Here is a 12,888-nt window from a genome sequence, read left to right on the forward strand (position 1 = left end):
GGTAACGATCTAGTCAGAAGTTATTACAAATAAAACAATGAACAGTATAAAGAAGCTTGGGGAGAAAAGTGGAAGAAGGTACTAATTAAAGACTAAACTAAAAAAAAAAAAGACTAAACGATATGATGCAGATTATACTCACTTATAAACACCTAGAGGAGAAAGAACCGCAGAGGCTGGAACAGGCTTGATAAAGGTGAGGTCCTAGTATTTCATCAATGTTTATCTTCAGCTTTATTCTGATTGTTATTATTAGTTGTTTACGATGAGTTTAGTATTTATCCTTATTTAGGTGGTCAATTTTTTCAACCCAAGAGGGAAAAGGTAGTGATATAATTAGGTATACTTTTTTTATTTACAATACCTAGTGAGAAATAAATACAGGAGAAGAACTGAACAAAGTAATGTCTCATGTAGTTGTTACCTATACTGCACTGTGTCCTTCCAGATTAGACCCCATTATACTTTAGTGTCTGTCCTTTGTCATGCACACTTAATTATTTATATTACATTTCTCAAATCCCCACTACTCTCTTTTATTCAATATTTCTGCTTTGTGGTTGACATGGTGCTCTCCTGAAGAAAAAACCGTCACCTATAAACCATTTTCTTTCCAACCACTCACATTGTTTAGGTAACGAGCACGTGTTTGGTAGACAAGGTTTGTAACAACTGGAATCTCTTAGAAATAGACATAGAAAAAGCACCAACACTCTCATATTGAAACATCCGGTGAAAAACAAACTGATGATTTAATCTTGTCTTATATGAGGTTACATAAGATGTAAACCTTTTCCATTTTCTATTATTCTTGACAATGATTACATTAATAATGATTTTTTTCCCAGAGGAATATTTTTTGTGTAAATTATAAATAGCCTCCTGGCAGACACTGGATAAGCAGTGTGTATTTTTTTAAATGACAAAATAATATCAATTATACACAATTTAAAACAGGAAGAGAAGTTGGATGATTTCCAGATGTGTCATTCAGTTGAGAATGTATTTGTGAATTTAATTGTGGTGTTAAGCCTATTACATAATAATTATTAACATGTCTCCATTTTATCCTTTATCTATTAAGCACAAGCATTGGAATATTTAAATTTATGTTACCTGCCTGTAGTCGAAAAGATACGGAGTTTTATCATCTTTATTGAAGCACCCAGTAGAAAATTCTCCACTAAAACAAAATGTCAACCCCTTTTTTCTCTTCCTGAGGTAAATTCCAAAACCAGAAGATTCTTTATTAATTGACTCTAGGTTCTTCCTTAGGCTTTTCATCTCTCTTTGAAATGCTTGTAACCATGGACTACTTTCATGTGTTAGAGACAATATGGGGGAAAAAAAGGAAAGCAATTTTCCTACAGGTGTACATAAAGAATAGGACAATGGCAGCATCCCGTCCCTTTGCCAAGTTCTGTGTGGTGTGGAAATAGCTATAGGGGGTGGTTGAAAGGTATCAGACTGATTCTATTTTGTATGTATGAGATCTCTGTATAAAAGAGAAGCAACACTGTTTTTCAAATGCCATACAATAGCTTTAAAAAGTACCTCCCTGTATTTGAAGATAAGGAAATACACAATGAACCTTGAAAAACATGGCTTGCCTAGAGCTGAAGAAAAACTGAGGAAGTCATCCAGACATTATTCTGTGTCTAACCTTAAAAGAGTTTGGGGGACTATTAGAGATGGTGATGACAACATTGACGATAGAAAAGATTTACCACTTACTGAGAGTTAACAGTGTACCAGGCACTGTGCTAAGTGCTGCACATGGAATTCACTGAATTCTCACCAGAACCTAGGAGGTGGGTTTAAGTTTCCCACCTCATAGATGAGGAAATTGAACCTAGAGGAAGTTGCAGAATTTGTTCGGATAGATGCTTATTGTCTCTATTGTCTCCAGCACTATAGGGAGAATTATAAATATTTTTTGAAAAGGGGGTCACTGCTTCTTAGGTTTTCTTTTTCCCTTCCTTTTCTCTACTCTGTAATTTAAAACAAACTCACAATTTCTATTTCCATTGTAGTGTAAATTTGACATGTTCTCCTAAATCTTGCCAACACAACTGCCAAAGAAAGCAGGCAATCTGCTGCTAATTATTAGCTGCCTTTGTTGGTTTGTCAGTGAAGGGAATCTGGTATAGAAAGTGTAAGCAGAGTGGACTGTGACTCCATACTCAGGAGATCAGATGGCTTCTTACCAGAATTACTGGAGGAATCTTGGATTATGGTTTACTTTTAAATTTCCTGGGTGTCTATTAAGCTGGCCATAAGGCCTGAAAAAATATCATCCAATTCCATCATTACATTTTTAGGTGAATTTTATTCTTAGTGGTTAGAGTGACAGCAAATTGAGATGGAAGAGAACATAGAGTAGATTTATCTCTAAGGTTGTTGGTAGGTCCTGATGTTATTGAGAATGAAAACAACAGATTCTAGTAGTTTAGGAATTGAGTTAGCAATTGACTGTGCCAGCTATTCTCTGTCAATAACATCTTTGGTAGAATCCTCAAGTCAAACAACCATAAAAGATATGAGATGGAAGGAGACATTATTTATTTTCCATGTTTAGATAGTTTACAAAAATGTCAAGCCTTCTACCTCTTAAGAAGTGAATTTGTTATTCTACTTGAAAGTTATTTTAATGCATTTTGTAAATGTAATGATTTTGTCTTGGGAGCCATCTTTTCTCTTATTTTCTCAACTTTCTGTTTGCTACTCACAGTCCCAATGATCAATAATTTGTTGTGACTTGATTTTCAGTCTTTGAATAAATCAATAAAGTGTGTTGGATCTCTGAAAAGTAAAACCAAATATAAAACCTGAAGTATTAAATTTTGACTTGAGAGCTATGATAGATTGAATGTACTCATATTTAGGGATATGACATGTTATAATGACCTGGTTGGTAGACAACAACCTTATTAGAACTGATACTTTTGTTTTAGTAGCAATGATCAATTAAATTAAGTGAATAATAGCTCATTATTCATTAGTCAGAAAGTTAGCATATGATGGGGGTAGGGGCATGCTTAGGGATATAAATAAAACTTGAGATTTTTAACTCAAAATTTTATTGAAATTTTGTAATTTTTCTTAAAAATTATCCATTTTTAATTCTATTCAATTATGTCCTTAAAATTTTAAACATAATATTTTGAATATATGTCATGGAAAAATTGATTTCTAATAAGATAAGCCACTGTTATACTTCTGTCACTCAACTCACTTAGAGAATAGGCATCTCCATTTTGATAAAGAATGTTAAACATGTTTGACATTGGAGAACAGCATCTCAGAGACCTAATTTGAATTAATTGTAACTTTGAAAATTGAATTGACATAACTGATGGTCGAAAACATGTGTTAATTTGTATTTCAAATCATCTTCAAATGAAACAAGGATTAAAACATCCATTAAAAATATCATTACGCCATAATATAGGATACTGCACTTAAGATCTATTTTCTTTTAATTATTATGAATGTCATTGACTATAGAATTCTAAAGCATAATATAACAACATAACATTTGTACTGAATTGAAATTGTTTAACATTATTCTAGATTTCATCATATATTTTGTTCATTGCTTGTCCTTCTTTGCTATCTCTAAAATAAATGCAGACAGAAAGACAACATGCTGCTGTGCAGAGCACTACATTGGGAATCCGCACTCATGGATCCTACTTATGTGTCACTTAGGTGAATTTAGCAAGTTGTTCATTTTCTTTGGGTTTCAGTGTTCTCAGTAAATTCTTGTTTCTTCTGGCACTAAAATCCTATTCAAGTTACATATGTAGGGACATAATTCTTTAAGCTTGAAGTATATACCACAATGGGTAATTTCATAGTCTTTCCACTTGAGGGTAACTGTAGATTCAGAATATATTGCAAGTGTTATATTTTGATTGAGCTGTTTAACTAATGAAGCTACCTTTCTAAATCTTTGAACTTTCAGCTCAGTTTTTCCCACTAATCGTGGATAAAAGTGTTAATGTTTCACTTTCATTGAAAGATTGGTACTCATAAACAACTTGGTAAAGAGTCTCACAGAAAGAAAATGAATACTTTGGTCTGGAACTATAAATAATTGAAAAATAGAAAACCAAAAAATAAATAAGTAAAATTTTATTATTTTTAATATTTTGTTGAAACTATTTTGTACTCTACCAAGAACTAAAAATACTGTGATTTGCTCTGTTCATATTCAAACACTCTAGAAACAGTATAACAGAGTAGCATTTAGCAACATTCATTTATTCATTCATTCATATAATCATTCATTTTCTCCTTTATTCATTTTCCTTTACCAAATATGTATTGTCATTCCAGATTCTGTTCTCAAGTTGCTGTAGTTGAATGAGGATAAAAAAAACAAAAACAGCAACAATAACAAAAAATCCCAGCACAGACTTGTAAATAAACAAATGTATTGAGAATCAGACAATAAAGTGTACACTGGGTACTCTGGGAGCATAAAGATTGTGAAGGGCGTGGGTAGAGGGAATCAAAGAAGAGATGAAAGACATTTCATTGGATGACTCCATGGCAAGTAGGATATTTGCATCCTAAGTACATGAGACAGTTTTTATTTTTATAAATTGAGACTGCAGTCCATCTGATATGCCTCATTAATCTCTTTTCCTATCAGCTTTGGCCTTTGTACTAAAAGAAAAACATACAATTCATATTACCTATTTGTCTGTTTCTCCCATCTTTACTGTCTGCCTGTTGCCTCACCTTATGTATAAATATGATTTGCTCTGGGGTTGACAGAGATATAATTTGGATAGCTAGAAGGGACTATTTAGGAAAAGTGAAGAAATAGTAATTCTGAAAGTCTTGAAAACCTTCCACTAGACAGTCTATCTAGAATTGTCAAAATGAGGTCAGGTAACTAAATGTGCTACTTGAGGTCAATTTAGTACCTAATTAAATAGAACTTGACCGCTGAAGAAAACTATGAGACTTTTCATCTTAGGAAGTGAATATTTAAAGATCTTCTAAGAGTTATGAGTCATTTATGCCAATAGATAAAATAATTAGCATTTATCTTCACCTTCCAAATAAATATTCAATAAATAGAAAAATGAAATGGAGTGAAAAACCTTTATCTTAAATGCTCTTGAAGCATGACCTTGGTTAGGCCACCTTTCCTTCTAGAGACCATTTTTTTCCACCTGAAACATTAGGGTGTTGGAATAGCTGATTTCAAAGATCTCTTCCACACCCCAAAACTCTATGGGTATGATTCTGTGCATTTATTTTTGTTAAGTCCCAGGCATCAGGTATTCTGTCATAATCAAGGTACAAGGATAAATGGAACAATGATATGATCTTGAATCAATCTTATTTCCTTTCTTTAGTTGGCTTTTCCATGGAAGAATTATTTCTACCTTATAAATTGGAGATGAAGAAGAAAACATACTAATACTACCTTTATCACTTTTAATCAAGAGAATGTATGGGCCTTCCCTGGTGGCGCAGTGGTTGAGGGTCCGCCTGCCGATGCAGGGGACACGGGTTCGTGCCCCGGTCCGGGAGGATCCCACATGCTGCGGAGGGGCTGGGCCCGTGGGCCATGGCCGCTGAGCCTGCGCGTCCGGAGCCTGTGCTCCGCAACAGGAGAGGCCACAGCAGTGAGAGGCCCGTGTACCGCAGAAAAAAAAAAAAAAAAAGAATGAAATATGTATTTGGCAACTATTCCTTGCTTTTCATCAAAGCAAATATGCAAATATATAATAACACATGGAAATATTAGGGAAGGTTTTTATCAGGATGCAAAGAAACCTTTCCAGTAGAAACATTTTGGCCTGGAGGATGCTCTTTGATCTAAGAACTTGAAGCTTATGGTGTTTTAAACACCCTATAGTAGGGTTGCATAGCCAATTTATACTAAAGAATCCATTTGCTTAAAATTTTTCTAAAATCATGAAAAAAATCTTGAAAATTAATTACCAATATGATATATTTTTGCAATAATCCAACAAAGTAACTATGGCTTCAACTTCAGTGTCTTCTATATAAGTCCTCTGGCAAAATTGAAAACTACATAATTCAAGTGACAACAATGACTAAGTAATTAGTCCATAAACAGCATCTAGCTGAGTAAACAGGAAATTTCCTGCCCTTATCTGAGTATTACTTTTCTCATTCATTCCCAGATGCTCAAGCCAAATTGTCAGTCATCCTTGATTTCTTTCCCTCACTTACCATATCAAATTCATTTAAAAATCCTATTGGGTTTGTGTCAAGATGTACTCTGAGTCCATCCACTTATCTATAATTTCTATGTTTTTCATTGCCCATATCTTTAAAACTGCCACCCGTTACTCTAAATAGCACTCCTTATTACCCTTCCTTGATACATTTTTAATAGGATACTGATTTCCATTTTACTTATTTCGTTGATATTTTTTCTCTCTGCCCAGAAGAATCTCAGCTCCACAAAATAGGTGATTTTGTCTATATTGGTCACTGCTATAACTCCATATCCTAGGAAAGTGCCTAGTACTGAGTAAGTACTCATGCACATTTTTTGCGCAAACAACTGAATCTCCACTGCAACCACCTAGACCAAGCTCATGTCATCTCTCACCTGGGTTATTTCAATAGTCATCAGTTGATCTTCTGCTGCCTCTCACAAGCTTTCCTCTGCAAACATTGTGTCTCTTCACACAGCAGCCGATGATCTTTTAAAAACCTACATGTCATACTAAAACACTTCAAAAGCTTACTGCTGCCCTTAGAACAAATCCAAACTCACTGGAACAGCCGAGAGTGCTCTGATATGAGCTTGCCTCTGCTTTCCAGCACCAATGACCTTTAAGCAAGCCAGGCTGGCTCCTAACTTGGGCATTTTGACTTGCCTTTCCCTGCCAAGAATCTTTCTATTGGACCTCTTCTGAGGTTTGCTTCTTTGTGTTCAAGTCAGAACTCAAGTGTCTCCCCCTTGGAGACAGAGCCACTTCATACATTACGCACTTGTCCTGCAGTTTGTGTACTTACACAAAGGCCCCCTGCTCTTCTCTCCTCCTCAAGACTCGGACTGGAGCTGCAACTGACCAGGGTAAGAGCTGCCTCTTAATTTTGCACTAAGCAAGCCCTCCCGTTCAGACTTTGCCACCTTGGACAGCACATACCCAGAAAGGAGACTTTTTCTAATTTGCACAAATCTTCATAGGTTAGTGGAGTCCTGCTCAGTACTGACCCCATTCTTCCTTTTCTAACCAATTTAGTGTCATCTCTTTCCCACAGTCATTTTCTGCCTCACCACTCTGTTTTGATGTCCCTACCTTTCTGAGGTCAGAAATTATCTGTCTTGCTTGTTTATCGCCCGTCTCCCTTCATCTTTAATGTAAGCTCCATAACAACAGGGTCCTTCTTTGTCTTCCCTGTGGTCCCTCACTGATGTCGTTTGTACAGTTATGCCCAGGAACACTCACAACAACCCAGCTGGAAGAGACATTACGGTTCTTGTTTTACCTTAAAACAACTGAGACCTCAGTTAAGTGATGATTGCCTGTTTACGCATACCCTTCACAAGATTGAGTACAAGGAATGCAAAGTACATGTTTAGAACATATCAGTACATAAGTGGGAGGTATAAAGATGCCTATGAATGGAGTAAAAACCTTGATCCATCCACCCCATACAAACTCCTGAACTTCAGATTCCTAATTCCTCATTTCATAGTCAAATTCGCAAGTCTGGGATTATTATATTAGTGGTGTCATAATTTTGTTTTAAATAAATAGGGTGGGAAAGGGAGGAGTGGTTGACGCTCTAAATTCCTCCGGTCCCTTCTCTCCATTTTGTAAGTGGTCCAAAAATCCAAGGCAGAGAAAGAGACACTCAGTAAGGAAACTTGAAGATCAACGTGTCCCTATTTTAATAAGGACGCTAGCACAATTACATGTATCAGCCTAAAATATAAACCGTATTTTCATTTTATTTTAGTATTTGTTCAATGCTAAACTTTGAAAATATTATTCTACATGTTAAAAAAATGTCAGTCTAGGAAAAAAAAAAAAAAATGTCAGTCTAGGAACCTTGTGCCAATAAATAAAAGTAATACTATTGCTTTAACACACTTGACAATAATTTTCTTACTAAATTCAGATCTTCCCATTTTATGTTCAGTCACAGATTCACAAATGATTTAATGATGCTGACAGAATGAATTGGGATAGGAATTTGTAATTATTCATACTTTTTAATTTTTCAAGATGTAAATGAATTTTAACTCAGCATTTACTAGAGTGACACCTTCTCTGTCACGAGATCTATGGCCATTCATTGTTTGCAGCACGGGAGGCCTTTCAAAGAGTTTGTAGTCTTCTGGGTGAACTCAGTACCTCTAGGAAAATGCAGTGGAGGCCCAAGGTAAAATAGCTTTCATGCATTAGCATAAAAAAATCTCCTCAACATTTGTTTCAAGATTTAGTTGCTAGACTTTAGTTGCCTAGAAATGGTTTAGAACGAGGAAATCTCCTTTGATAAAAAACTGGATAAATTAAACTTTAGTGTAGTGAATTGCTTTTTCCTTCACATTACCTGAATTCTGCTCAAGCCTCCTTCTTGACTTGAGATTCTGAGTAATTCCATTCATCTTTTCTAGCAAAGTAAAGAAAACATCTGTAACTTAGAATATTAGAAGGAATGCACACTGTATACTATCCCCAGTGGAATTTGACTAAACAATCATGACAACTTGGGTAACAAAAAACTCAGAACAGTAAAATATTGGCAGCTTACAAACATGCAATTCAGGTATTATGGAAATAAGCCAACCAAAATCAGTCAAGGAACAAAAAGCCATTCACTATGTTTGAATGTCAGAGGGGTAATGGCTTGTAAAATGAAGGGCACCTTTAGAGTTCCAATGTAAATTTCAACAACCTGAATTCTCCCTTCAGAGAGTAACAATCTTCAGGAATTCCAAAGAAATATATTCCTAATAAAATGATAAGCCTCTTTCCTGTAAATGAGTTCTGCTATTTCTGTCATGTTTAATTTTATCTGTTGTTATGTCTTTGTTTTCTTACTTCAAAAGTCTGTTTCAAGTCCTCTTGTGCAATTAGATGGAATATAAATTGTAAATACATTGTAGGAAAAAGAATATTTTGAGTATTTACTGTGTGTTAGATGCTTCATCACTTAATCCTCACAACAGCCCTGAAAACTCTCCTTATTTTATAAAGGCCCATAAGGCTTGGGTACTTCATGAAATTTTCAAATTCACACAGATTGTAAGTGTTGGAGCTGAAACTCTCATATTTATCTATTTGACTACAACCATGTAGTCTTTATACTAAACAACATTGCTATCATTATAAAATTCTATTATTAATGTAACATTATATTCATATAAATTCATAAATTATTATATTCATATAATATTGTATATATTCATTCATATATCAAAATGGTCTCTGATTTCAATAGCATTCTCTGATTTCAATAGCATTCTCTAAAAGAAGGCTTTTCTGTAAGTCAGTACTAGAGAGTCATGTGTCATTCTCAAGTATGACATGCCTGATTTGTTTTGGTGACCCCTAGCAAAACAATAACTTTTCCTGAGCTAGTAATTCCCCTGCCAGGGCTACCTAGCACTGTCACTATGGAGGCAAATGGACATCTGGCTTTTTCTTTTTTCTTGTGGTGCTACTTCCCGACTTCATCCACTGCATCACCATCATGCAGTTAGCCATTTTAGGGAGTGTAATATCGCTGATTACAGCGAGAGAATTTCTCTACGACTGATTACAGTCGTAGAGAATTTCTGATATAAACTGGATATTTTACTTTATGCTGCAGAAGCACCAGTTTGATCGTTTTAATAGTCTATGTATTTTGGCATCCAGGCCTTTTTTTCACCAGATACTCTCCGGAATCCCTCCCTCTATTCCTCCATTCTTTACCTGGGAATCTCCTTTTAGGCCTTTAAATGCGAGAATCTTTCTGTGACATCCCCTCTGTGTATATTATTTCCCATCTTCACACTGTATTATAATGATCTGTCTGTAAGTCTATTTTAGCCATTATATTGGGAACTTCTTATAGGCAGAGTTGGGGTTTAATGGTTCTTCAGTGCTGGGATATAATAAGTGCTCACTAAATTAAAAAAATATATAAAATAATGACCTCATAGTTCCTCCAGGAAAATATAAGAATATTTTGTAGTCTAAATTATGAATTATTCCCTGGGGAAAGAATTGAATACATTTAAAAATAAATTCCTAAATTGCTTATCAAGACTATGATTATACATCACTACTGTTCAAGAAAGTATTTGACAAGAGAGAAAGCAGTTTAGTTTGAACAGGCAGGATTCCATGAAGATATTTTTGAAAGCCTTAGTATTCAGAAACGATTTATATGTATTCATGGTCACTTGTATTTTAAGCTTTAGTTATTTAATTGACTCCTTCCTCAATCTTTTGATAGATTCTCCCTAGGTTTTGCAAACTACAAAATACCATCCTATTTTAGAAACAGTTTTTCAAGAACAGCTCTCAAGAAAGATTTGGGAGTGAATCTCCCCAAGTATACATCCATTTGACTTACAAAGATGGTGGAAACTCAGGGTGGAAGCTCCATGCCTCTGTCTCTCTCCAGCTGCAGAACCCCTTATATGTGATGACCCCTTACATGTGATGACCCTTTGCCTGCCTTAGGAAGTCTGAGAGGAGCTTTCGGCACCTCAAATCCACTTCTTAGGAGCTGAGCACCTGAATCCCTGTTCACTTGAGTTTAAAACTGCAAAATGAAAATTATACCTACATACTAAGCATCTTGTAAAAATTAAATGACAATACATCAAAACTGTTTGGGATCGTTCTAGGCACATAGTAAGCAGTATATAAATGTTATCCAGGGAAAAACAATGTGGATCAAACTCCTTTTTTAGTTTGCCCATCCTTACCTTTGCTTACTGAAAAAGGAAATTCCATGTTGCATTATGTTTTCTTCAAATCTTTGCTTTCATGAGGAAAATAATTAATACTAATATGGATGGATACTTTTCTAGGTATATGGCTTGCATGTCATGGAACAATATGCTTTGCTTTTGTGCATACTTGAACATGCTCAAGAATCAACCTGGATGGGTCTAACAGCTAGAAGAAAGTCCTATGATGAGTGGAGACTAACCTCTTCTACTCAGCTTGACGGCCTGGGATTCCTCCCTTCTAGCCACCACAGAAGGTGGTGTGTGTGTAACTCAGGTTGCTAATGCACAATTCACCAAAGCAAACTAATTTTGACAAATTATAAAAAAGGAAGACTTCCAGTAAGTAGACAGGTCTGCTGACATTTGATAATATCTAGTTGTCAGTGAGATTTTAGAAGGTGCATATGCCCGCGTTGATTCTTGGACTTAAAAGAAACACACAGCAGGAGTTTATGGAATGAAAATGAATGATAAAACATTTTGCAAGCATTTCATATGAGATCATATGTTAGTTAATGTTTACAGTTCATGGCTGGGATGTTTTTGGTTAATTAAAGAAATCACTTGGGATAAGGAAGTACTCAGAAACGATTGTGGGTTTTTATGGTGCATAATAAGCCCAGAGACTTGAGGCAGGCTTTCAAGTTTCTATAAAACTGAATATATTTTCCCTTTGGCCCATTATTTACTTAACTGCAGGTCATTTATTTCGGCAGGAGAAAATGTACCTGTTCAATATCAAAAGGCCTATGAATTTTAACCTTCTTTCATTCCTTTATTATATCATTTGAGAATTTTTAGCTAAATGAAAAAAATGGTGATTTCTCTATATATTAGGATTCCTCTTAGCTTCTGTGATTTTAGTTTCCATAATTTGCAGTGCATATTGAAAATAAATTGCTTTATTTGATTGCGTGTAGGTTTTCCATTAGTGAATTCCAGTAGATATATTTGACATTGTGTATACATCTAAGAAAAGAAATATTTTCAGAAATGACTCTGAAGATAACTGAATCTTTGTATGTATCCACTTAAAGATCTCACCTAATAACAATTTTCTTATTGCATAATAATATGAATTATACTTTGGATGATGAATTATGCATGTTGGGGACATATCTAGAGCTATTTTAGTTGTGCATATTAAATTTATTAACACTTTTTGTTCAATACCTACTCCTGCATTGTGTGCACAGGACAAAGCCCAGCCATACCACCTCCATTACCAACAGAGCAAGCTTCTGGACCCACTTTGGCATCACCAGCTCTTGAAGGCAAGTATTTTATTTTATTTTTCGAAAGATCATCTCTATTGTAGATAAAATAGAATATAGAGAAACAAAGCAAAATAGCAATAGCAGCAACAACAAAATCCATATTTTCTCAAATAGTTTTAGTATGTCTAAGCTACAGTTTACTCTTCCAAAAAATTACAATTTGCTCCTTTTTAGAACACCAAAAATTTCCTCCTAAGATTTTATATTGGTGACCATCACCTTCCAGAAGGATGACCTGCTTCATACCCTGGAAATCAAGCCAGAAAGTATAGGGACAAATGGACAAGGATATGCCTTGCAATTCCTGTACATAGAACTCAAGAAAATATCATATGATCATTATCAGGAATCATACACTCATGTAACCTATTCTCTCCTCTATACCTTATTTATCTTCTCTCCCCTAAACCCACTCCCAAATGAATCTCCAATAACTACGAGAAAACGGCTGAGATTTTCAGTTCATCTCATATATCCTCCAAACCCCTCCTATAAAGATGACCCAAGCCCTGTTGATAATTTCTTGTTTCTTAGAAAGATGGTGGTAACTCTGTGCCTTGGAAATAATATAGTGATTAACAGCCTGTGTTCTACAGTCAAACAGATCTGGGTCCAAATTCTGGTTCTACCCTTTTCTACCTGGATGAC

At 35.1% G+C, this 12,888-nt stretch overlaps 1 protein-coding gene across 16 annotated transcripts in view; it reads left to right on the forward strand.

Moving 5' to 3' along the window:
- The window catches only part of TRDN (triadin), a 380,671-nt gene that overhangs the window by 154,450 nt on the left and 213,333 nt on the right, over nt 1-12,888 (forward strand). For 15 of the 16 annotated variants that reach the window (XM_049695258.1, XM_049695255.1, XM_049695257.1 and 12 more), the window contains one exon: nt 12,160-12,237. The exons of the other annotated variant lie outside the window; for it this stretch is intronic. In XM_049695258.1, the coding sequence (XP_049551215.1) occupies nt 12,160-12,237 (78 nt within the window). The remainder of the gene's footprint in view (nt 1-12,159; nt 12,238-12,888) is intronic. 16 annotated transcript variants of the gene reach the window in all.

Source organism: Orcinus orca, chromosome 12 (genome assembly GCF_937001465.1).
Source record: "Orcinus orca chromosome 12, mOrcOrc1.1, whole genome shotgun sequence".
Lineage (NCBI taxonomy): Eukaryota > Metazoa > Chordata > Mammalia > Artiodactyla > Delphinidae > Orcinus > Orcinus orca.